The sequence below is a fragment of the Haemaphysalis longicornis genome, unplaced genomic scaffold (assembly GCF_048455015.1).
Source record: "Haemaphysalis longicornis isolate Haplotype H1 unplaced genomic scaffold, Haemaphysalis longicornis Haplotype H1 scaffold_9, whole genome shotgun sequence".
Taxonomy (NCBI): domain Eukaryota; kingdom Metazoa; phylum Arthropoda; class Arachnida; order Ixodida; family Ixodidae; genus Haemaphysalis; species Haemaphysalis longicornis.
Window position 1 is genome coordinate 112,313,111 of NW_027526460.1, and position 26,216 is coordinate 112,339,326.

At 48.5% G+C, this 26,216-nt stretch overlaps 2 protein-coding genes across 5 annotated transcripts in view; one reads left to right on the plus strand and one right to left on the minus strand.

The window, feature by feature from the left end:
• Positions 1-12,447, minus strand: part of LOC144153757 (uncharacterized) — a 592,200-nt gene extending 579,753 nt beyond the window's left edge. For 3 of the 4 annotated variants that reach the window (XM_077685466.1, XM_077685464.1, XM_077685459.1), the window contains exon 1: positions 12,363-12,447. The gene's annotated coding sequence lies outside the window, so the exon portion shown is untranslated. The remainder of the gene's footprint in view (positions 1-12,362) is intronic. The other variant, XM_077685462.1, reaches the window with a different exon arrangement.
• An 89-nt stretch (positions 12,448-12,536) lies between these two features.
• Positions 12,537-26,216, plus strand: part of LOC144153758 (putative glutamate receptor) — a 53,259-nt gene continuing 39,579 nt past the window's right edge. Inside the window, exons 1-2 of the mRNA XM_077685468.1 lie at positions 12,537-12,728; positions 12,828-12,968. Of these exons, the coding sequence (XP_077541594.1) occupies positions 12,681-12,728; positions 12,828-12,968 (189 nt within the window). The 5' untranslated portion in view covers positions 12,537-12,680. The remainder of the gene's footprint in view (positions 12,729-12,827; positions 12,969-26,216) is intronic.

Genomic DNA, 26,216 nt, shown 5'->3' on the forward strand with positions numbered 1-26,216 from the left:
GCAGAGCAGTGATTCGCCATAATGGGCTGTACCGCCATTATCCGCTAACTGCTACCACCCAACGCATTTCGAATTTCCCGCCTTCGCAGTGCTCGCGCGCCCGCTGCCTGAAACTGCGCCAGCGGCAGTTCTGTTCTCTTTGTGCTTTTCTCCCCGCACGTGCCGGGGTTGCACAGCCACATTTTGCGTTTACTATCGTAAACAACCAACCCGACGGGCGTCCTTAACTAAAGGAACGCGGGCGCTGCCGGTTAATCACGTATATTTTCCCTCAAATGTACCTATAGTTTCCTTTGCGCTAAACAACCGGAAGATGTATGGCAAGCGCCAGCGTTTCACGAGTTTCGAACGCATATGACTATATAAACCCCTTGCCTTTCGAAGCATCTGGGGTACGCCGCGGACAACAGCGTTACCCCGGGACGCCGCCTTGGTGCTCTATATACTTGGGTCGAGCGAGCGAGCTAGGACGACAAGGCGAGCGCCTAAAGTGCTCTGCACTTAAAAGGCAGGACCAAGCGGCCGCAACAGCCCGTTTTCCCGTGCTTCTGCTTACAGTAGCGGGAATAATTCCTAGCCGCGACGAAGGCTTTTTAGGCGAGATCAAACTATACGCAACTCAATATATTGCCACACTAACGGTAATTATCCCCGCATGGGTATGCACCAGCCACGGGGAAACCGCCATAGCCACTATGCGGAGCCAGGGACCTCGTTAGAGGAAGAAGAGTTTCTACCTGCTTGATCCCGCTATACTCCACCGAATCCACCCTTCATTGTACCCTTCCCCAGAATGCCTTGCATGTGGCGCTCTCGCTACCCATCCCCACATCCTCTGGGGGTGCCCGAAAGATCCGTTTCCCCTAATTTCCTGTGATGAGCAGTGGGAGGAGGTGCTAGGGAGCTCAGACCTAGAGGTACAAACCTCCTTGGTCACCAGAGCTGCCGATGTCGCAGCCCGGCACGAGCCAGCGGCCACAACGGCCCCCTGAGCCACATAAAGCTCAATAAAAATGTTTTCTCTCTCTCTTTCTCGCTGCCTTGTGTTATCTATACTGATTAAACCTAGTCTTCTGTCTAGCAAAACCAGAACCAACTGTCTATCTCGTATCAGTATTTAGAGCTCAGCGAATGTCAACGGGCCAGCTGCGGTAAAAAATAATGCCAAACGTTTCACAACAACGTCATTCATGGTCTAGCATCAGGTTGAGGTATAGCACAGCGAACATGACACAAGTAAAGCAGTACCAGTACAGCTGTAACTGTGATCGTGACATCGCGGCGTTACTTCCTAATAAAGTCAGTTCTAGAAAAACACAAAAAGCTAGAAATTTATAAGCTACTGGCTAGAGCGATGTTGGCTCTTGGTAGCGTCTGCCCTGTTTCTCCACCTCGGCTGAGATTCGGGGAGAGATTACTGGGGACTGTTATGTGCTAACTTCGGAGTGCCTCGACGGCGCCTCTCTTTAGAAGACGGCGTAAATACAGTGAATGTGCGCGGTGTTCCAACAGTGACTTGCCTTTCTGTATCCTGGTGAATGGAAATAAAGCAGCTTGACTTTTCATTTATTTTTACATGATAAAACTGCTACTTTTAGACGGACATTTGCGGCGAACTTCTGTAGTTGAAGAACATTTTGTATTCTTCGCTCGCTGTCTTCTCCATAGCCAGTTTTCTTTTTCTTTTTTTTTTCACCGCTGTTCTCACTGGACTTCTTTCTACCCAGCACTCCGGGAATAGGATACTATGCTTGCTGTTTTTTCTCTTCACTTTTACTTTTATCCTAGCTTCTCGTCTCTCCTCTTATGCACAGAGCGCCTGTTGCTGGAACATATGAAAAGTACAATGATTTTTATTTTACCCTGCAAACTGGCTTTTTTTTTTTTTACAAAACGCCCCTTTGTTCATTTTATATTGTCTTAAACGCACCAATGTTTTGTTGGAGCGGATATTGTTCTCTGTAATTTTTTTCTTTTTGTATGGGGACAGGGGAAACGGAATTTTTTTAAAGAAGTTTAATTGACACGGCGGAGATCGAATCACCAAGAACAGGACTTGGGCACGACGTGCGAAGGTTTGGTGTAAGCCTTATTTGACAAGACGAAAAGTCTTGCCTGAGGAGTTCTCTCTCTCCTTCTCTTATCTTCTCCAATGGAGAAGATGAAAGACGGGATCCAAACATTGGAGTTACCCGCTTCACCCGGCTACGCTTCCGTGCTATTAGAATGATACATGCTAAAATATGCGAGCATGTGCCGGAAACAGTAAATCCCAAATGGTGTCCAACTGCTTGTTACGCATTAATTACGTGGTACGCATTAATTAGTCACTCGGCATTCATTAGTAGCTGCGCGCCGTTGCGAAGCGGCAGCGTCGCTGCATTTGGGGTGCAAGCACGGTGCGATGCACGAACAGAAGGCCCGGAGAGGCTCATGAGCATAATTGGTCATGCACGTCAGCTGGGAAGGCGGCCACGAACTTGAGCTGGAAGCCAGTGGCCCGCACTTGAGTCGCAAGGGATCAGGAAGATCTTCGTGGCTAGACTACTGCAAAATTACTCAGCCGCGACTCTCTGTTAGAAGTTACAAAGTTGTCTCCTCCTGTCCCCCTGGGATCGCACCCGGCGGGCATTTTTTTTTCCACTTTCTTTCTATCTTTCAAAAATCTACATCTGTTTCAACGATAATAAATCACCTAACGCAGCGTACCCTTTGCTTTCCCTGGTATTCTTGACTGCCTACCCTTATTTCTGTCGTAATTCAACGAGCCCCTCATTTCCCATTCTGATTCGCTACATGCGTAGCGAGGTCCTCTGTTCTGGCAGTGTTGGTGCCATAGGTAGCTTAACAAAATTGGTCGACCACTCTCGACATGTCGTAGACGCTCCAGTCACGGTGCTGGGTCCCCTTCACCCCGCCCAGTAGTCCAAGTGGCACTGGCTACCACCCCCAAGCACAGGAAACAAATACCTCAACATAAGCACCCGAGAAAGTGTAGAGGAGAACAGCCCCGCCGGTAGCGTCATCGCACTAGACGCGTATTCTGGAGGTCGTGGGTTCTAATCCCACCCGGTGAGCATTTTTTTCTCCCCTTTCTTTCTGTCTTTTAAAAATCTGCATCTGTTTCAACAATAATAAATGATCTGCCGCTTCGGTTACCGGTTCGGTTACGGTTCGCGTAAATTCATATCGCTATCAGTTCCCGAGGGAACGAGATGTACGATGTTACGATGGGTTACTAAATAGCTTTGCTCAAGGCGTGCTTATATAGGACGCCCCCTATGTTGCAAAGACATCACTTAGCTGCCTGGGAAGAGAGAGAGAATAGCTTAACTGTCTGAGGGGGCATGAATGGCCTGGTGGGGAAGGAGAGGTAGGAACGAAATGATCGAAAAGATATCACGGATCAAGGTTACGCGGTTTGTGCAGGCTTCACGAGGTCGCAAGTCACTTTAATTGGCAGAGAGCATTTCGTAGTTCCCAGGTTGCGTGAAGAGACAGGTGCGCAAGGATGTTTATGACGGGAGGCGGTTCAGGCTGTCACGCCAGCTTGTATGGACGATTGGTTAGTGTATACTCGATTACTTTCTCCAGCGATGAAGGGTCCGCTAGAACGCGCTGCAAATGCGCTTTCTCGTCTGCAGGAGGGGAATCGAGTTCCAGTAGCGGCTCGCTACCAGTAGTAAAGAACTATACCGTGTGCCTTAACTAAGTGACCGTCTCCCTCGCCCTCAACTTCTTTTGTTAGTTGATCAAAGTTCATGTTGCACGGGTTGCAGGTGAACACCCATTAAAACAACAATAAAAAAAATTCACCATCTTTCCGTTGGGGAACCCTGAGTAGTATGCGAAGCAGCCATGGGGTCGACTCAAGTTTCCATTAGTTTTCAGTTCGATCGCGGCGTTGCGGGAGGAGAATGAGGGGAGCGGATCGCGCGCGCGCGTCATTTATACCGCGGAGCTACAGTGGCGCCCCCAGCGAAGTGTGCAGCGGCTACCGTCGCATCTCTAACCCTAAGCTGCTTCACATTATCGCGTGCGGAGACGCAGGTGTTGCCATTCGTTGCGCAATCACGAGCTTCGGAGAGGAGAGGAGAAGAGGAATGCCTCGCATACTACTCAGGGTTCCCCTACGGGAAGATGACGACTGTGGTTGAACGCGAAGCTATCTCGTGATGGATTCTTTGGTTGGCCAATCCCTAGGGGCATCCTGCCACAATCATCAGCAGCAGTGCCTGGCCAGGCATGAGCAGTGGGGGTGTGGACGCCGCACAACGGCGAAGGGAACAGGCTCGACCATAAGCTGCTTCGCATCTAAAAGGATACACAAACGCTTGAGTGAAATTACTTCGGTCAATGTACCGACTCGCCTGCGAATTCGTTGTACAAAAGTCGGACAGCCTTTTTTAACAGGGACGCTGTTGAGAAAATCCTTTGTGTATTGTGTCCGCTGTTAAAAATACCAAGAAAATACCCAGCGCTCGTGCACGCGTGCCTCAAGCGCGCGTTCGTGAAGCTAGCATACCCCTTTACTATGATTGGCCAACATTATCCGGAAAAAAAAAAAACTTGCTCGGAACGAGAAAGACACGACATAGCGTGCTAGTAAGCGCGTGGCTCCCGGCGAAACAACAACAAAAAAAAAATCGAGCGCACGTTCGTCAAGCCAAGCATACCCATCAGGGAGATTGGCCAACATTGCATAAAAACAAATGGAGCAAAGGTGTTCCTTGCAGCGAAGAAACAAATCGGCTGCAATCATGGACTTAAACCATCGTAATGGTCGTGAAAGTTGAGTACAGCCTCGCTACCTTGAAGTCGTAGGGTTAGTGCGGGCGTTCTGCATTTTTACGCTGTTAATTATACCTTGGAGAGCTACGCGCTTTTTTATTCGTTCGTGCAGGGTATAGTCTTGTTTTGAAAATGGGGCTGGGAGTACGAGTAAGGGCAAATAGTATATGGGAAAGTGGACGCCGATTACCAGATAATTATCATTCAAATTTATCATACCTGGACTTCCCTTTGTGACCGAAAAAACACCCCGCTGACCGAGCGTGGCCGTACGCTCTGCACTAAACCTCGCCACCGACACCCCCCCCCCCCCTTTCCCTTCTCTATGTATTTTTTTATTTATTTATTTATCAATACTGTAGGTCTTCTGCAGACCCATACAGGAAGCGGGCATACAACATCCCAGGTATCGAATTAGATGCAAAGTCAAGGAAATACAATATTTTGAGGGACTATAAGCGGAACACTTACAATGGCGAGTACATCAATAGTACATTGGTGCTCTTCCCATACCCGAGAAGAAGAAGAAAAAAAATACTAGAAACCGCGTGCTACGCATGAAAAACAATATATGTACAAAAAAGTACAATACCACACTGCAAAACACGTTTTTCGCTATCACAACAACAAGAACAACAACAAAAAATAACTATACGGGCTCTGTTACCTGCTCCACAAATGAGCAAATTTGATCAATATTTGTTATATTAACAGCTTCACTTGGTAGCGCGTTCCAAGCGTTCATAGCGCGAGTGAAAAAGGAATATTTCAACACATTGCTATGCGCACTGAAGGGACGTTATGCATTTATGGTGGTTCGTCCTACTAGAACGGCGGCAGGCGGGTGAATATAGTCGTCTTTACGGATTTTAAGGTGTATCACGTCGTAAAATCCTGAACTCTGCAGAGTTACAGTAACTTTCAAACACGAAGAAAATGTAAATAATTTTAAGCAGTTATTAGAGAAAAGTGTACGGAGGATACCAATTTCGCCTTCCACAGTAGTCTTCAAGAATACATTAGTGCTGCTTTTCCTCGAAGGAGAAATAATAAAGGCACACCTGTGATCGTTTCAGAACGTCAGTTTCAGATCCGAGAATTTGTCACCAGGTAACTGCTGAGGAGAAGACACGAAAAGAAAGACAGCCGCTAACGACGTCCCTGCTAATTAGGCAATTATGGAGCTGTTCTGCCACTCCTGCTATGAAACCACTCTTTTGTAGTGGAATATACTTCGCGCAGCTTATTGTTTCGTTTTGTTTCTTTCGTCTTAGTGTGCTATGTTGTTGACGAAGCTTTTCAGGCAGACATATGCTTACCGCTCTAGTTAGCAAATTTGTGCAGCAGAATAAAAGACGGTTAGGAAGTATGCGCGGAACTCGTAACTACTGGCTTCGTTTAAAGCGACACTAGAGGCCCGAAATCAGTTGACTGGTACCGATAGAAAAATTCTTACAAATGCCATTAGCGCCCATTGTGTCAAACATCCAGATGACTGCCCATCTTTCATTTACTTGTTCTTTTTTATGGGATGGGGTCCATCTTTTTTACAGCTCATATGTGTTCGATTCCCAGTTGTGGACAAGTTGCAAAAGTTATTTTCTACCCAGCCAGAGTTTTCGAATACGGTAGCCTTTTTTGACCTACTTAAACGCGATAATTTCGGTATGTCTGCCTGTCCCTCGATTCCTTCGCCCGGTCAAAAGTTAGAGGAATTCTTGAACGACCTGTTTATATAGGTTGTTAACGGAAGAACGACGCAAGGCAGACCTGGGCCATGGCTGCCCTTAGCGGGGACGATAACTTTACTGACACGGGCGCTTTCATGATGATTATGATGAATGGCGCATACCCAGCGGGAGATTTAACATCCTCCCGCGCTAACACCATGCTAACAATCCACCATGCTAATCCACCATGCTAACAATTTGTTTCCGGTCCATAATGTCAATCCTGGTGAAGCTGCCCGCAAATGCTGTTCCTTTTTTGTCTCCAGCGGTGCATCCATCGTCTCGCAGCTTTCACTACAGCCAAACGCCGCCAAGGTGCAGCAGCCGACACCAAAAGAAGACTCCAAGCCTGCTGAGACGTTTCCAGTCGTTCAGTGGAGTACGTATTTCGCTGAAGCTGTTGTCGTGAAAGTCTCAAGCGTTCATTGTACCTGCAGTTAAGATGCAACGAGTCGGTCGGTGGATTCTGGTCGGTCCTGTGCCTGCCCCGTGTTTGCATTTTATCGGTTTCCGACTCTGGCGAGCACATTTTCTCGATGAGAACCAAGTCAGCATATGGGTCGGCTGCTCTCGGACCAGGCGTCAGCGTCTGCTCGCTGGGACGAGAAAGGGTCATCAAGGGTGGTTTAGGCTTTCCATGTTCAGTAACAAGCAAGAACTCATATTGGAGCTTAGGTGCACCCTCTTGGACTACTTCTACGAACGCAGCTAGCTGGCTTCCAGGAAGGTCCGGTAAAGATTCATCCTTCATGAAGTCGGGAACAAAGATGTATTCGAACACATACCATTGACTTTCGACCTTTTCTTTCACACCCGCGACTTCACGTTTTCTGCCGTCTGCTCGGGTTGCTTCCGCTGAACCTTCTTTGACGGCGACAGGCGCTTTATCATTTTCACCAGGCTTATCGTTTCTTCGTACGCTCGACAGTGCGTCATTTCGAAAAAGTGAAGCTTCAGCTGTTACTATGGCTTGCCCTTTGACGGAAACTTCGGAGGCGCTAGCAGACGAAATGCTCACGGTATTGGTCTGTATCGTATTCTCCCGTTCTCGCAGGGGCAAAAAGAGCTTCCACTCGTCGCACGTCACGTTGGACATAACCGGTTTTTGCACTGCCGTACTGGAGCAGTTCTGCGGACTAGCTCTTCGCCTCCTGTTGTTAGAAGTAGAGATTTCCGACGTCGCGATGTACGGGAAACGGCAGAGGGGGTTCTCGCTAGGTTTTCCTCGCCTGATGGGCGTGAACGTCGAAGTCTCTGGCCGCTGCATGTCAGACAAGACCGTGGGGCCATGGGACATCACCTCGAAATGGTTCCCGAGCGTTTGCAGTTGAGCCAGCTCACCGTTAACCGTGCTAACCTGCATCGTTGGTGAGACAACTTGCAAGGTTGATGTATGTAAGTGGACGTGAGAGGGGTCGCCTCCACGAGTTGCCGTGCGAACGTCGTTGGACATAATGGGTAATGGTCGAAGAAAATGTGGCCTGCTAGGAGTGGCATTGGTGGTGCCTATCATGCAGGGAGCCCTTGAGACCTTCAAGGCATTGCGGAGCCGGTTGAGGGCGCGGCATATACCTCCTCGGTACGCCAAGGCCTCGAAGTATTCGCGCTCGACTTCCTCATGGTTAATAATATCGATAATGTTCTGGTCTATCTCGTAAATTGTGGCATCTTTGCTCTCAAGCAGATCAATGGTCGCTTGCAAGTCGTGCGGAGATGGAGACGGGGCTTCCAGAAGCTCATTCGCTGCCTTGAGCAGTCTTTCAGTAGCTACGCGAAAGAAGCGTTGCTGCCGGCGCAGCTTATCTATTCGACACTTACTGTCCGTCTTCACTGTACGGTCTGGGCCAGCCATGCCGACCTCCGGCTGAGGGCGGGGTGATCAGCAGAAACAGCAGTCAAAGGAACGGGGTTCTGGGTACCTCAAGCCGGAGGGGACGTCGGTGGTCTCCTTCGTCGTGTGCGGTCATCCTCCCGGGTTTCGGCACCAGAAAATGTTAACGGAAGAACGACGCAAGGCAGACCTGGGCCATGGCTGCCCTTAGCGGGGACGATAACTTTACTGACACGGGCGCTTTCATGATGATTATGATGAATGGCGCATACCCAGCGGGAGATTTAACATCGGTAAAGCGTTTCCAAGCTAATAAATCTCGTAGCATACATTATACTTACCGACAATGTTTAGAAAAAGAAAAAAAAAAACATTAGGCATATTTGGGGCACAACATACATATATAACTGATCTACGAAGGAAAGTTTGACATCCACCTCAATGTAGCCGCACGGCTACGAAGGAAAGCTGTACAGCTTTCTCAGAAACTTCGCAGTTGATGAAAAATTCGTCCTGGTCCAGGATTCGAACCCGGGACCACCACGTAACCAGAGCAGTCACTCTACCAACTGAGAGAACCAGGAGGCTAGCAGTATGTAGCGCGAGAGCGAATTGATCAATAACTCGACGTAGTTGCTATATATTCATTTTTTCAAAGTTCCAATGTGCCCCACTGTAGCCTTTGCGAAATTAATTGAGCGTGTTACCATGTTTTACGTTTAGGGTGTCACATATGCGGTTAATCAAAGTTATACTTTGATAAACAAATTTCTTCAACCTAACAAAAAAATAGGCTGATAGGTCGGCAATCCTAACTCCATTTGGCGTCACCCTTCTTGTGAATTATAATTACGTTGGCAATTTCCAGGCTAATGGTTTCTTAGATGGATGTCCGGAGACATTCTGAAAATAATTACGTTATAGGTTTCCTATTACAACATCGCCCTCATCCTTTGCCCGCGGTTATGCCGTCGCCATATACGGCTTTGCCTGTCTTCATTTCCGTGAGCGCCTTTTCCACCTCCACTTCTGTTACTGCTGTAACCTTGCGAGGTAAGCTATAGTCGGTCCAGTACTGCTTCCTCGTGGAACGTTGCGAGAGTGTAAGTCGGCATAGAACCTTCGCATTACCTCATACACGTTGTTCGTTACTTCACCAGTTTCGTCTCGCAGTGCACACATTCTATCAGAGCAGACAGGGATCAGAGGAAACGTACTTGCACACAGCGTCTCGGCGACATATACAAGGTCTATACAGAAAAATAACGCACCACACAAAGAGTTGGATTTTTTTGTTGTTAAAAAGGGCCATAGACAAGGAGGCAGTATCACATCGAAATTATTTTCAGCGTGTCTAAAGGAAGAATTTAGGAAGTCTGATTTGGAATAAGTCAGGGATAACAGCAAATAGAGAATATTTCAGTCACTTGAGTTTTGCGGGCGACACCGTTTTGTTCGGGAGAAGACCTCCGAAGAATTCGTCAGAAGCTGTATGCAGAAAGCCGGGATTAAAAATAAGTCTGAGGATGTCGAAAGTAATGTTAAATGGACATACAGAAAGCGTTCCCTTCAGCTTGGGCAATAAGATGCTAGAAGAGACTTGTGAATACAAGCGTCTTAATTGTGCAAGTTGTCAGCGCTCATAAAATGGGCCACGAGAATGAAATTAGGCGTGGAATAACTGTGGGCTCGAGAGCATTCGGCATACATTATGAACAGTAGGCTACGTATGTTACTAAAAAGACGGGTACACCAACAATGCCTACTCCAGCGGTTACTTATAGCGCGGGCACTTCGGGATTTACTAAGCGACTTGAAAGAAAACTCAAATCGGCTCAATGAGGGAACTTCGACGACCGGCTTTTCGAACCAGCCAGGGATAGTAAAAAGTTACTGAAAAACCAAGCAGTCCAGAAACGCACTACTATATTGTTTGTTTAAATGAGAAAACCTTCACTTTTACACGGCAGATGCTACCTGACTAGACATCGTAATGAACACCGCGACGAACATCGTACAAACATTTGATTACGGGGAATGTGAAATGTCGAAAAGATTGCATGGCAAAGTGACAAGCCCCCCCCCCCCCCCCCCCTTCCCCCCCCCCCTCTTTTTCGCACGGAACGCAGATGAATCATGACAAAGTATACTTTCATGCGCAGTAAACCAGGAGTAAACAGACAAAAATATATATGCTCTTAATATACATTTTCCGCATTACAAATATACATGAGGATTTGTCGGTCGTATACATCACAACGAATACAAAGCAGGCTTTGTCTCCAACCTAAACCCGATCTTCCATGCGTGTCCAACAAATACTCATCTATTTTCTTTTCGAGGGACTTTACAGAAAAGCAAAACTGTGTTGATGCGAAAATAGCGGGGTGTTTGTTCTCGCGAACAAACATCGGCGCAAGCATTAGTTTGTGCCGATGCTTTTTTTGCTGTATTTTTCATGTCGTAGATTGTACCTGTGGCTACAAGATGGGTATTTTTTTCACAAAAGCTGCAGAATTATGCTTAAAATTGTGATAAATACATAACGCCAGTTTTTGTCTTATACTATCACCAGTAGTCAGTATGATATGCCGGTGAAATAGCGGCGCAGAGGGGCTTCTGACAATCCGTTTTCTAGTAAACGTACTACTGTCCTTTGACGTAGTAGTGAACTATCTAAATTGCCTTTCCAAGTTGTTCCCTACACTATTTATTGATTATGTTACTATATATAGACTCTTTAAGCAAATGCAGTGGAATTTTTGTGCAGCCAGAAATAGGTAGTACTGTAAGTACGTGGCAACAGTGAAGCGATATATATATATATATATATATATATATATATATATATATGGCCGTGGAAATATCGTCGTTATAAAACCCAGACAGAAAAAGCAGCTTGCAAAAGTACCCCCCCCCCCCCCCCTCCCTTGTTCCATCCACCCGAGGGTTTCGTTTGTTTCGATTCATCACGCACGTTGAGTATGGAGCAGCGTTTGTCGCTTAACGACCCCCCAACCGCGTGCAACCAACACGCAAGTCCTCGTAAGAACCGAGCTCTGGCGGAAATACGAGGCCGCGAGATAAAAAGTTCAAACCAAATGTCGATCGGCTGAGCAGACGAAAAGAAACGCAACATAGCAATGACACCAGCTTCCGTCCAGACGCGGAGGTCACGGTCAGGCCGCTTCCTCGCGACACGGTTTCAGCCGGATTTCGAATCGCGCCTTCTCCGAGCAAGTCGCGCACGCAGACGACGCAGCGAGCGGCAAATACACGCCGGCACACTTGTCGAAGCAGCGGCCGCCGCAGCGACACGCGCCCGACAAGGCTGCCAGCTGTGCCCGGCACGGGGCCGCCGCAAAATAAAGAAAAGTAATCGATAACAACACAAAAATTAAGGCGGCAACAGCGCGCGCAGACGCGAAGTTCAGAGCAGCAAAGTCTGAGTCAGCCTTTCTAGCAACAAACCACGCCCCTTATGCCTGCTTCGAGTATTTTCCAGAAATGCCTCACGGAGATGAACCTCCGGCAAGCAGAAAACAAAAACACCGGGAGGAACTTTGAAGACCTACGACAACACGTGCGCGCGAAATTAATGCGCGCGAAAGCGCCGGCAAACACGCGTGCAATCCGTAGGTCTGCGTGAACGTTCCCGCGTTGTGTTTGGATTCAGTTCACACGAGAGAGAGTTGCAAACAAGGCAAACACGGACGGTTCACAAGAGCCAGTGCCCGTACAGAACACGCGAGTGAGACGCACACGGTAGCACGCTCATTGGTGTACAAATATGTCGCGTTCATCTGTCGCAATTAGCACTCGCGCAGAAGCGCGTCAGAAGGGTGCGACAGATTGCCTGTTTTTTCAAGCAGGCAGGTAGCTTTCGCACCGTGGCAGAACTACGAAGAACCTCGGCGTTGCAGCGAGTGGGTGCTTGTACTGCGCCGACTAAGCGTGCACCTCGCGCGCCCAACATCGATACTGAATATATAAACAAAACTACGACTCACCACCGCAGCTTTCCAGAGGCATCCGCGGCACAACACACACGCACGCACGCACGAGCCGCTCGCCGCCCGCTCATCAAAGAGCGTCAAAGTCACGTGACCCCAAAACTGGCGCGGTGACTCGTGTAGAGCTCATCAGATGGCGCCAGGTGCCAAGCAACCTCGCGTGGGCTTTCTTTCGATACAGCTAAAAAAGTGCCCTGCTTTCTTCATTTTTTTTGTACCGTTACAACTTTTCACACAATTTTAGTTAGACTTTGTCATCGCGCAAATATTTAAGAATTTGGATTCTGGCTCCTGGGTTTGAGAGCGTCAACAAACATGGCAGCCTTCAGTACCGGCGCTTCTAATGCGATGACACTAAAAAGAGTACGTTAAAGCACCTTGTGGCATGAAGATGTTCTTGACGGTTATTCCAGCGATTATTAATCAAGGGTGCCAACAGATCTATGCTGATTTTTCTTGCAGTTTATGCTGCGACAAGAAGTGCTGAAGCTTTATCGAGATACAATGCGGACGATACGTGCTGTCGACGACGAAAGGCAGAGGAAAGAGCTTCGGGCTTGGGCAAGACACGACTTTGACATCAACAAGCACGTTGAGGATGAGGTGAGTGGCTGCTGTTTGCCTACATACCAACACCTTGTTTGTGAGCATTGTCAACGGTCTGCACTTAGACGTCTCTTCTGTACGTGTGCAGGTGCATTTCAGTGCTCGTCAGACGTTTCCACTTTCGGTTTCACTTTTGAGGTGCGAATTGTGTCGAACGACTACGACGGTGTTCAGATGTGGAAAATGTTATCCGCGAGAGCGCTGGCGTCTTTTCAGCAAACGAGGCAAAGTCGATCCGTGAGCTGCACGGTCGCTAACGAAGCTTCTGAAGTTCGCATGTTAGCACCGCACGAGATTTTTTTTTTTTTCCGCGTGCCCTTTTCTTCGCACTTCAGAGTTTCCTCTCGTTTTCAGTAACCCGGATGTTGGGTGTTGGAAGTACTCGAGAGCTGAGGCTATCAAAACAACTCTCAAAAGAGCAAAGGGCGTCCCCATGATTTCTTTTGCTAGAGGTCGAGGAGGAAGAGCAAGGCGTTTAATTCGAGGTGCATAAAATGAAATAAAAAGTATGGAGGATAAAAGAACTTAAGTGGTGTAGCCACCCCTTTCTCACAAACAGAGAGCAAGGAAGAATACATTATATTATTGGCTTTTGATCATTGTAACGAATGGGCAGTTCAGTTCATTTATTTAGACAAACAATGTCTCGGGAGGAGAGGCAAAAGGCAGATTGACTCTGCCTGACGGCGGCCATCAACCCCGGGCATGTGACATTGCACGTCACTGTGCAACATTGCTGTGCAACATTGCACAGCAACGGTAAGAAACAAAACATGACAACTAGCTATACAAAAGTAATGTAGAAAAAACAAGATTATACATTTTTCAAAATACTATAGCAATTACAATAGGCGCACAACACAAATAATTACAAACTACACAGAGTAACGATACACAATTCCAGATTTAATTGCAGAAAAATGCAGGAAAGCCAAAATTGTACATTTATCAAAAGTAATGTAACAGCAAGCACAACAGACGCACAACACAAATTATAACAAACTACACAGAGTAGTGCTATACAAACTAGAGGGAGTAGCGCTACAGAATTCCAGTTGATAGTGTTTGGGGCTCCGCATTTCTTCCAAAGCAAAAGGATAAAATTTCAGCCTATATTATTCATAGATTTCAGGCAGTCTCTCCTGTTTTGTTTTTGTTTCAATAAGGTAGGAACTGTCACTTCCTCCTATCCCCTTTTGACACATACTACAATCTGCCGTGGTTCTTGCTGGTGTGGAAGGAAGCAGCAGACGTCACCAAAACACCGGAAAATAATGGTAAGTACTAGTTTCAAAAAGCAATGCCACTGTTGCGAAATGTCAGCTTTTGTGCTGTGTTGTTTGTGGATTATATCACCTGTGGGGAAGTGTAAAACTGCTTAGATAGTGCAATGGTGCCCATAAGTTCCTCTTAGTACTGAAAGGAAAAAAAAAACACCGATTGTTTATGAACTTTTTCTGTTTGTTTCTTGCAGTGATGCTTGGCTGCACGTATTTTTGAGGTTCCACTCAAAGGTGGGGATCTAAAGAAAAAAAATTTGCCGCAATGACCGATGGCATGGAGACCCAAGTATGAATAGCAACGTACCACATTTTTGTCTATTCTTGTGTGGGCTATCAACGTTGGACTGCTGCTCATTCATGCCTGTGTGGAATATCATTTCCTTATTTTGTTGCATGCAAAATTGTTCCGCACAAATATTGGGAAGTTTCATATGAAAATATTTATAAGCTGTTTTGTTGCTGTTCCTGAAATTAAGTGTACTGCTCATACTGGGGGCAGCATGTAGACATCTAGTGTCGATGCCACACCATTGACGCTATTAGAAGTTCAGGCCGAGGGAAAACTGGTGCACATGGCGTCAACCTTGCGAAATGAATTTTAGTACAAAGGTGGGCTCAAGACCACAACGGGGCAGCCGACCTGACGTACGATAAGTTATGGCATTGTTGCAAAGCAGGGCTATTTTACACATTTCTTAGCAATGAAAGCCCACTTTTTTTTTTTTTTTTGCTGTGAGCAAGGAGCTTCTTGTGAGGCCAGGTGGGATGTTTAAAATCGGGAGTAAAGCCATGCTCCTTCCTTGCGTATGTAGGAAGGAAGGAAGAATGTAGAAGAAAGGCAGGAAAGTTAACCTGGCTAGAGCCTAGTTTGCTATCCTGCACGTGGGAAAGGGGAAATGGGCAAAAAAGAGAGAGGAAAAAAAAGAGAAAAAGTTGGACCAGACACGTATGCCCAGCACTGAGGCACTGACAGTGATTGACACTGGAGGCTCTCAGTCTATAGCCTAGTGTTCAAGTTCGTTGCCCGTAGAAAACGTAATAGTTCCTTAGTCGCCTTCTGAGCGGATGACTGAGAAAGCCAGTGGCACAGAATCTTTCCCTCCGAAAATGGCCGCCGAGAGTCCAGGTTCCTCAGCGCTGACGACAGCTTTTTTCTTTCAGCCGAGTAGCGTGGGCACTCGCATGAAACGTGGCGTATCGTCTCCGATGCGCCGCACGTTTCGCACTCCGCCCTTGCTGCCATTCCTATTAAGTACGAGTAAGCATTTGTGAATGCCACCCCCAGCCAGAGGCGGCAAAGAAGAGTTGCGTCAGACCGTGGGAGGCCTAGTGGAAGGGGACGCTGCAGGTGCGGGTCAAAGGCACCAATGCGTGCGCATGTGAAATCTTCCGGAGACCATTGGGAGATAGCTGTTTCCCGGGCAAGAATGCGGAGGACCCTAGCTGCGTCCGTCCTAGGCAATGGGATGAGTACAGTTGTCGCTGTTTGATGCGCCAGCCGGGCGGCAGCGTCCGCACTTTTGTTGCCGACAATGCCGCAGTGGCTAGGAAGCCCCTGTAGGGTGACATCATGACCCGCCTGGGCAGCACGGTCGTATACCATTCTTATTTCTCTCAGGAGCTGTTCGTGAGGTCCCCGGCACAGCGCTGACTGGAGTGGCTGAAGTGCAGGCTTCGAATCACAGAAGATAGCCCATCTGCGGCACGAACTTTGCTCGATGGTGTGAAGAGCGCTACGGATGGCCGTAAGTTCTGTAGCCGTGGATGTCGTAAGATTGGCTATCTTGAATTTGCTGCACAGTGACAGTCGTGGTATAACAACAGCTCCGGCAGAACCCGACGATGTTACCGAGCCATCAGTGTATACATGGGTTCGGTCACTGTATGTCTCGTGCATGTACGTCAAAGCGAGCTGTTGCAGGGCCGGAATTGGAAGTTCACGTTTTTTTGTCACTCCTGGGATATCTAGGCACACTCGGGGCTGCATCACACACCACAGCGGAACGAGCGGTCTCATCGCCGGCGTGTAGTTCGATGGAACGCTGGTGTTGTGGGCAGCTACTGCCCTTGCGAACGACGCCCGGGGACGGGTCGCTGGTATTCTGGCGTATGAAAAAATACATGTCATGTGGCTTTCTCGTATTTTTGCAAGTATGTGTCTGAATACTTTTTAACATGCTTCACAGATGTGCTTTCAGGGATTGTGACATTACAATTTGCCGAGAGGAAAATTAGTGGTTGCGTCGCCGCTTGTGTTTCTGCAGAATATGCTTTATTTATACAACAAGCATGTTCTGTTGGTACTACTAGGGAATCTGTTTATGCCTTTAGTGTCCATTTAACACTCTGGCTAGTTACAGTTTCCATTTGGTTCTGTGAGTGTGAATAACATCGGAAATAGCATGTGATGAATCTATAAATTCTGGATCGGCTGCTCTTTGCACAAGATTCAGGCATGGCAGCCAAATTTGATATCCTAATGGGGCTCGTTTATGGGCTCAGCACTGCGAAATAGAGTTAAATATCAGCTGAGTGAGGTACACGACTTGGCAAAATTGCAATTTCGCAAGCTTTGCGATCAGAAATTGTGAGCGCTGGAGTTTGCTGTTTTCTGATCTTAACTACCTTTGTCAAACAAAGCCCATGCTTTCTTGTTATAAATTATGACTCATACTCGTCTCTTCTTGGGTGCAGCAGTTGCCATCAGCATCAGCTGTGTTAAATGCAGCACATGCCACAGCATTGACGCTACTAGAAGTTCAGGCCGAGGGAAGACTGGTGGGCACGCCGTCAACCTTGCACCTGTAGGAAGAAACCTGGAGTTGAGAGCCAATGCATCTGTGAGGACACAACACGAGTATGGATAAGCTTGCCAGAGAAGCGGAATGGAATCTATGTATCACAGAGAAGATGCCATACACTGCAAACAAGCAAAGAAAAGTGCACCAGCCATTGACAGACAATTTTAGACGGCAGCAATTTATTGACTTCGCACCCACATGAAAGCGTCATTAGCCATTTTGGAACTTCATTAAAACCATGCTTTTTTGAACACCAAAGCCCACATGCAACAACGTGAGATGTACTATTATGAGCAATATGAAAGGGAACACAGGAACGCCTGGAAAACACCCTCAGACCCAGCTGTGAGTGATACACAGCAGCCACCGTCGGAAAAAAAGTGGAAAAGGGGACGCTGTTATAACAACTGTTCCCAATCCCACAGTGCGTCTTATTGGCTGTCGGACGATACCCTATTATCGGCGAAATGACGTAAGCTGCTGCTTTGTAGAAATGCCAGCGTGGTGGGAGTGCCAACACTTAGTGGAAAAGCGCCCTCCTTTCCCCCTTCGTGTTTCCCAACGCCATCCGCGTATCACTCCGAGCCTGTTTCGAGGCTGTTTGTCACGCGTTCCTATGTTTCCTTTCATATTGCTCATAATAGTACCTTGAGCCCTTGATTTTCTGTACAGGTTATGTCTATTCCTGGGCTTCCCCTTATGGTGTAGAAGCTCAGTTGGGTAATTTCAGTTGAATAAATTATTTCATAATGTTTCAGCAAGTCGTCTGTGTATCGTAGTACATAGTTTGTGCTATATAACAGCAACACAGTCACAATCTCCCCCCTATAATTCTCCTTTTCTGTGCCTTAATTATTCGTATGACATGCACTAAACTCCAACAATGGCAATAATGGGAACTTTGTGTATTTTTATACATTGGTTGAGGCTCAGGGGTAGCTAATAAACATAATTTATCTTTGCTCACAGTTGAATATTTTCAAGTTGTCGTAGACTTATCTACTTTGACACAGTTTAATCTCCGATGTGTGAAGTTGGTAAAGTTGCCACCTGGTGTTCATAAACAAAGCAAAAAGATAAAGTGGGAAAAAAAATAAAGGGATAACGACCGTTTACGCTATACTCAAGGAAAAGGGCACCGCTGTGAAGAGTAAATAAGGAACTCAAATGATCCGGTGGGATTTGAACCCGAGTCTCCACAGCACCAGCCCGATGCGCTACCAGTGTGCTATTCCCGCAAAATGGAAGAAGTGGAACAAAAGTTGTTGTTTCTTTATGTCAAAACTCCTTTTTAAACAGGCGGAGAAGTGTGTGCCATTTGCATCGGCGGCCCTTTTTACAGCCAGGGTTTCAGTTGGCGCCGCAAGGTGGGGCTACGGCACTTTTCTCCCACAGTCAACGTCGCCGACGTCGGCGGCTTTTTCTGCGACACGAGGCCCGTAACGCTACGCGTTCGAGGACGTTCGCCACCACATTGGTAGCTTCTCTGGACATTACTAAAATTGGAAACGTGACATGCAAGGAACCCAGTGGGCGTTCAGGGATAGCGAAAAGCGAGAATTTCGCTTCTGTGACTCGTTTCTGCGATTCCGCGCGCTTGCGAGCCCGCATGTAGAAATTGCGCGCGCAACTAGCCGTGACGGTTCCTTGGGTTTCCAGGTTAGAGCTCCCCAGCGCCTGCTCCCAACGAGAGGGGGAGGAGGAAGGGGTCGCCGGTGTTTATGTCGGCGATGGCATATGCGTTTCCTTATCCACATTTGCTGTGAGCCAAATTCACTGTCAGTCTACAATGGGCAACCTACGTCTGCGGGTGTATTAACAAAGCATTACGATATCGTCCTCAAATTCTTGAAATATAGTGTCGTATGTGGCATTGTTCATTATGACGTCGCGGGTGGTGCACCGCAGTGTTTATAATCAAATGGCTTATGACAACTAATTTCAAACATGACTGGGATTTTTTTTTACTAATGAATGTAGATGAGTCACGCTTACGGCGGCCGTCACTCATAATAGCCAACACGCAGTTATGATAACGTGATACAGAATTCTTTTTTCCCGTCAGCATTTCCGGTCAAACTGACATTATTACCGAGTCATGCCACCAACGTGGAAGCGAGATATGGAATCGACTGCAACGTGCCTGTCGATGAAGAACCTCGGCAATCTCGCCCAGGAATGCTTTCGGTATACTAAAATCTGCGCGCAATTGAAATCTACCAAACGAGCTGAGCCGTCCGCTGCGGACTCCGTGACGGCGGGTCGGTCGTTTTCCTGATTCAAACTTGGCGGCCTATGCTGTCTCGTACGCTGCGCGATAGATGGCGCCACAATACCGCGCGCGCGTGCGCTCACCTTTTGAGCGCCTACAACAGATCCTATTCAAACGGCGTAAGGAGCCCTGTCTGATTTGATGTGGATTTATTAAAATAGCTAATGTGAAACGATAGTGGCTTCAATCAAACCTAATCCAGTTCCTTGCTCTCTGTTTCTTCTCATTCTTTCAGGAAGCCATCAAGATGCATATTGCCCGGGGGAAACTGGCGCTCAAGGAACTGCAGTCGTCGGTGCACATATCAAAGTAGAAACCTTGTAGCTAAAATCATTGTTCGTCCCGCGGTGCCTTACCAAATTACCATCACCCAGATCCGCTCAGTGGCGTGCCAATAAATATTTATCCGGGATGTAGGCGCCTCAGTAAAAAAAGAAAAAAAAAAAAGGATAGAAGGGATACGGCGCCCCAACATAATTTAATGTTTCCGCTTTAATAAACCGACGCCTTTGTTATTTTTGCTTTGCATTATAGTATAATAATGCCGTGTGTAAATACCATACGCAAAAAAAAATTGGCGAAAGGAAAAGGGAGGGATGGAGGCGGCGCTGAGAAAATTTCAGGGGGTGTTCTGACACTGAAACACCTCCCTGCTACTCTGCTAGGTGATTCGGATGAAAAGGAAAAGAGGCGTACTGAGGATATTATTGAGCCCATCTGGGGGCTCACCTGGATACAACCCAGTGCGGGGAGGAGGGGGATGAAAGATTAGAGAGGAGGAAGGGGGTGATAAAAGATAGGTAAGCCAGGAAAATAAAAGCGTGGAGCCTCTACGTAATACGCCCTTGGATCCCCTACCCTCGAGCCATGGGAGCGCGCGTTGCAGAGCTGCCAGCTCGATGGCCAAGAGGCCCTGATCTCTCTGGCGAGGATGGCAGCCCCAGCACTCGGCCTACCGGAAGGGCATGGTCACCCGCTGCCCATATATTTCCTCCCCTTCCCCTATTGTGTCACTAAGCGTTTCTCCTTCTTTCTTCCTCTCTTTCGACTGAGTTGCACTACTGGCCAGTTTACAAATTCTTTAAAACATTCTGAGACGGGGTGCCATTCAATGGAGGTCAAAAACACGTATTTTCACGATTCTAACGCGCACCCTTTTTTGCAAAACTTGGCCTTAAAAATTTTGTATGCGTTACAATCAGGCTTGGGTTGACAAGCACGCGGAGAACGCTGAAGGGGGAGGAGGAGGAATAACATTTATTTCTAAGGGAAATGGGAGGGGGAAAGGAGAGTGGGTGGTGGCCTCAGTCCAGGCTGCCTTCGGGCTCCCCAGCAGCCCTCGCCCGGGAGATCAGGTACTCCTGATCCTCGAGCTGGAAGCTGGTCAGCCTGTGCTCCCACTGCTCCAATGTAGGCGAAGGAATTGGGTTGGGATGTTGGACGCACTCCCATACGAGGTGATAGGTGGTGTTTGGTGTATGGCATGTTGTGCAGTTGTAGGGAAAAACAGTTGGTGAAATACGGTGCAAAATTGCCATGTTGTAATAAGTCGGTGTTTGGATTCTGCGCCAGATTCGAGAGTCCTGTGTATTGAGTGATGGGTGAGGAGGAGGGTAAAGGAGGCGCTCCCGGCGATAATGATATAAGATGTCCGTGTATGTTTTTGGGACTGACTGGCTGGACGAGGCGATTGGAGGTGTGTCGTCGGCCTCCCTTGGGAATGCCCGGTGTAAAATGTCGCGGGCAGCGGCGTGAGCCGCCTCATTCCCGGGGAGGGAGGCATGACCAGGCGTCCAAACAATGTGAATGGCCGGGAGAGTTTTGGCGTGTTTTAGAAGTGTGAGCGCATGCAGAGATATTCGTCCTGATAGGTAATGCCGGCACGCCTGTTGAGAGTGAAGTTTTTTTTTTTTTTTTTTTGCCAGTATTGGCCAATCTCCTTGAGTGGGTATGCTTAGCTTGACGAACGCGTGCTCGAGGCACGCCTGCACGAGCGCTGGGCATTTTCTTGGTAGTTTAGGGGCGAAGCCCCTCAGGGGCTGGGGCTGTTGGCGTCGCCTGTCGTCGTCGTCGTAATCGTCGTATCATGTAGTCACGGTGCTGAAACACCGGGACACTCGCTTACGCGTCGCGCTAGAGAGCTTCGTGCTTCAAAGACACAAGATTTTTGCAGCAAAGCTGTATACCTCTACCCCCAACCATGGACGTCGGCAGAATTTTGTCTTGAGGGGCAAACGCATGGTAATGAGGGGAAGGAGGGAGAGGGGGTCCAGGGCTCATTTTGCACCCCCCTACCGACGCCCATGCCCCCAACGGTTTCATCTCCGTTGGAAAAAACGCCAAGGCGCCAAGAATACACTTATACACTGCATGCATGCTTCGCCTCTCCCTACGTTTCACGTGAGTGGAAATGGCCCGGGATTTTTTTTTTACTGCGCGCACACCATACACAAATGATTTTCTCAACAGCTTCGCTTTTAAAAAATACTGACGACACAGTTCACGTGCGTCCGCGCCTCAAGGGTAGAGCACATGAGAGCTCGCGCTACAGACGCCCACTTCGCGAAGCTGGTTGCCACCGGTTCTATTGCTGACGCGTTCCACTTAGGGAGAAATGGGATAGCCTGCGGACAACACGATCTGGGCCTGCCAGTCATGCATGAAGAAGACGACGGTATAGATAATTATGACGACCACAGTGAAAAGCGACGACGGAACATGCAAATAATCCTAATGCAATGCGTGATGGTGTGTCCTTCAGCGCTTACATGAAATCCTCCAGCTTCGGCATAGTTCAAATCTTGCGTGACTCACAAGTCTCGCAAGCTTCGCCTTTTGTTTTTTTTTTTTTTTTTCAAATTTTCCTACGTAAACTTACCTGCCCGTTACATTATAGGGCGCGCGCTAGAATCGCGCAAATGCGGTAATATTTGGCGAAGCCCATACATGTTGCATGCCATTTGGGTCCAAGTTGGCACCATAGCGCTACATAAGGGGAGGATCGAGCGGATTGGGGAAGACACGTTAAGAGTGACAGACTTCCCCTCCGAATGCCGCCGAGTGCATGCAATGTGAGAAGTGACCTGGCTGTAAACAAGAAAGCCAGCATCCTTGCATTGTGCGCAGTCTTAATATTGATTTATTCATTCTTGACGAATCTCGTAAGCGCAAGTGTGCTATGTGCTAGGGTGAAGCAGTTTTTTGTCCCCACCAGATGACCTCCGCCAATTCTGTCTTCCAGACGCCATTGATCTTCTAAATCTTTCTGCCAACCGTTTTGTCCACCCTGTTCTCTTGCAATCCCGTGCATAGAGGTATGCCGTAAGTGCGTGGGTGCGGGCCTGGGCCTTTTAGATGCGAAGCATCTCATGCTCGGGACTGTGTCCCTACCTCCCTCGTTGTCGTTGTCCGCCATCCGCACTCTACTGCGCATGCGCGTCTCTTCAGCCCCATCAGCGCTTGGGCTGACGTCAGCGCAGTCCACTATAAAAAGAGCAGTCCACTATAAAAAATCTAAAACACGAGAATCTTGATAGTAAACACCCACTGTTGGCCTCCACTTCTACCCGACGAACTTCGGGGACCGCGCGCCACTCACGAGCGCACTCATGATCACGCTCACGAGCGCGGGTCCGCCTAACCACCTGCTCTGCGGACGAATTAATCACTCGTGGTCTGCCCATAGACCAGCGAACGGGAATTTAGGTGATCATCACTATCATCACCATCTAAGCTCCTTAAGGTGGGCTTTACAGTTAGCGACGAGCATACACAAATCGCATGTTAAAGTCAGTTATTTCAAGCTTCGTTTCAAAAACAACGCGCAAGATGCCTTGCCTACATATTTCCCCGTCCCATCTTTTGGTCGACCGCGGCCCCCCCCTCCCCCTCCCCGAAAAAAATTCCTGGCTAGGCGCCGGGCACACGCCCAATCAGGAGTACGTTCAGCATGCACGTCGGTTGTTTAAAAAAAAACTGGCCATGGTATTTGTTTTTCTTGGAGAGCCTTTCAGTTTGATCATATGCAAATGTCGTTTCAAATCGCGCGCCATCAGCCGCAAAGGGTTCGCGCAACATCCGAAAAATGGCGACGAGTGTACTGGCCAGTAGGAAGACGCATTGAAACATCCCCCTCGCGAGGGGCACGATCAAATGCAGAGCATTTCCGGGGGCGCACGACGTTAAGTAGTTTGCCTTACGTTAATGCTGTTGCACTTGTGGCAACTGCTGACGAGAGAACGCTCGTCAGCAGTAATTTGAATGAGTCAAGGATATAAGGCGCGTCCGTTGCCTCCAATTCTGTGTTGGCTTTGTGGCGCAGTGGTTAGAGCACAATGTATGTACATTGCGTTCCGCCCGCAGGGTCGAGGGATCGAAACCTGGCGCCGGATAGTATTTCTTTTTTTTATATAGTAGGGAGGGGTGCGGTGCGGACTACGGACGCCAACGCGGGTGACATCGTGAGTTACTGAAATGCTCTGCATTTAAAAAGAAATAGTTAGGCGGCGCCCGGTTTCAATCCCACGAATGTCTGGCAGCAACGGGAGGTACGTGGCGCTCTTCCCACTGCGCTACAAACCGAGACGGGAGCATGTGCTACGAACGCGCCTTATGTCCTTCACCCTTCCTTGTCAGTGCGGCGGCGTGCAAAGACTACGTCATACAACACATGGCCGTCCAGCAAGTGTCGGACGCCCTCGAGCTTCAACGCCCGAAAGTGTCACCCCCACCCGGGGGTAGGCATGAGTAGGTGACGGAAGCCGATTGGCCGGCTGACACGACGTGAGGCCGCGTCGCGTTTGCAGGACAAAAAAAGATGTTTTCTCTCTCTATCTTCACCCATTCAAACTACCTCAAGAAGCCACTGATACAACGAAGGCACGCGAAGCTGAATGTCAACGGAAACGACGAACTGAAAACTAATATTGAACTTCAGCCGACCCCATGGCTGCTTCGCACACTACTCAGGGTCCCCCTACGGGAAGATGGTGTAATTTTTTTGGGACATCACAAGAGGAACCTTCAACAGATGCACCTCCGCCTAAATATACACACATTTTGTTACGGGGAAGGTATTGTATTAACCAAAGGTATTTACAAGGGGGAGCCAGAGCAGAGTGTCCAGATTCACGCACGAACCAAGTCGAGAGCGATCGTCGTCGACTTCCTCTTCTAGCTGCTCAGCTCTCATCAGACTCTCTCTCCAGCACAGACACTGACGCATACCCGTCGGCTCAGTACATAGCCGAACATCCCCGTCACAATATTGTCACGAAGACAAGGACGATGCAGTTGTGTTGAATGAGAAACACGTTTATTGGAGCGAACTTGTGCTCCCCTAACAACTCAAAAGAATACAGAGGCGGCGAAGCAGCGGTCAACAAAGTGACTTGCACAGGCGAGTGTCGTCGAATCGAATGCCCCGGTGTCCGCACTGCAGGCTTTTTATCTTTTGGCGCGCGTGGTTCTCGAAACGTCGATTCGCATCGAGAACATAGTAGATCCAAGAAGATTATTCTGGGCTGTTCACGTTAGATCGGAATGCTCTCCCTATCACAACAGATAACACATGCGGCACAGAAAGAAAGAATGGAACACGCGCTTCCCTTGGCGCAGAGATAACACAGACCGGCGCAGCCGGGCGGTAAAAGCAAAACACAAATAAACAAACCCAATGTATGGTTCGCGGCATTACCCCCCCCCCCCCTCTAAGAGTGCATCGACCCGATGCTAACATAAGCGACAGTCCGAACAAATGAAAATAAAAGTTCGTCATCGTCCGTAGAAAGGTTTTAAGCGAACCACGTGGACGACTTCAGGCCGCGTGCGTCGTCGTGATGTGCCGGAGTCACCATCGGGGATCACTTCGTAGGTAAGTTGGCCAACACGTCGTAGAATCTGGTAGGGTCCGAAATACCGTCGCAAGAGCTTCTCACTGAGTCCGCGTCGTCGGATGGGAGTCCAAACCCACACACGATCCCCTGGTTGGTACTCGGCGTCTCGGCGTCGGAGGTTGTAGCGGCCCGCATCCACCAGCTGCTGGTCCGTTATACGAACTCGAGCGAGCTGGCGGGCCTCCTGCGCACGTTGAAGATATCTGTGGACGTCGGCGTTGAGGTCGTCGTCTTCTACGTGCGGAAACATGGCGTCGAGCATCGTAGTCGGCCTTCTACCGTAGACAAGCTCGAACGGCGTCAGCTGCGTCGTCTCCTGGATAGCCGTGTTGTACGCAAACGTGACATACGGGAGCACTTCGTCCCAAGTCTTATGTTCAACGTCAACGTACATTGACAGCATATCTGCGATTGTCTTGTTCAGACGTTCTGTTAGTCCGTTCGTTTGGGGGTGGTACGCCGTCGTTCTTCGGTGATCCGTGTTGCTGTGGCGTAATACTCCTTGCATCAGCTCCGCAGTAAATGCCGTTCCGCGGTCTGTGATTAGGACTTCCGGGGCTCCATGTCGCAGCACAACTTGGCTTATAAAGAACTTCGCCACTTCTTGTGCAGTCCCCCTCGGAAGAGCGGCGGTCTCTGCGTAGCGCGTCATGTAGTCTGTCGCTACGACAATCCACTTGTTCTGTGATCGTGACGTAGGGAACGGGCCTAAAAGGTCCATTCCAATCTGTTGAAATGGTCTCGATGGGACGGCGATCGGTTGCAGAAGTCCGGCGGGTCTTGTCGGCGGCGTTTTTCGTCGCTGGCAGTCACGGCAGCTCCGGACGTAGTGGGTGACGTCAGAGGTAAGGCCGGGCCAGTAGTACCTCGCCTTGATTTTTCCAATAGTGCGGGCTGTGCCCAGATGTCCGGAAGACGGGTCGTCGTGGCACGCTTCCAAAATTTCGTCACGAAGGTCCGCGGGGATGACGAGAAGGTAATTCGCTCTTGTTCCG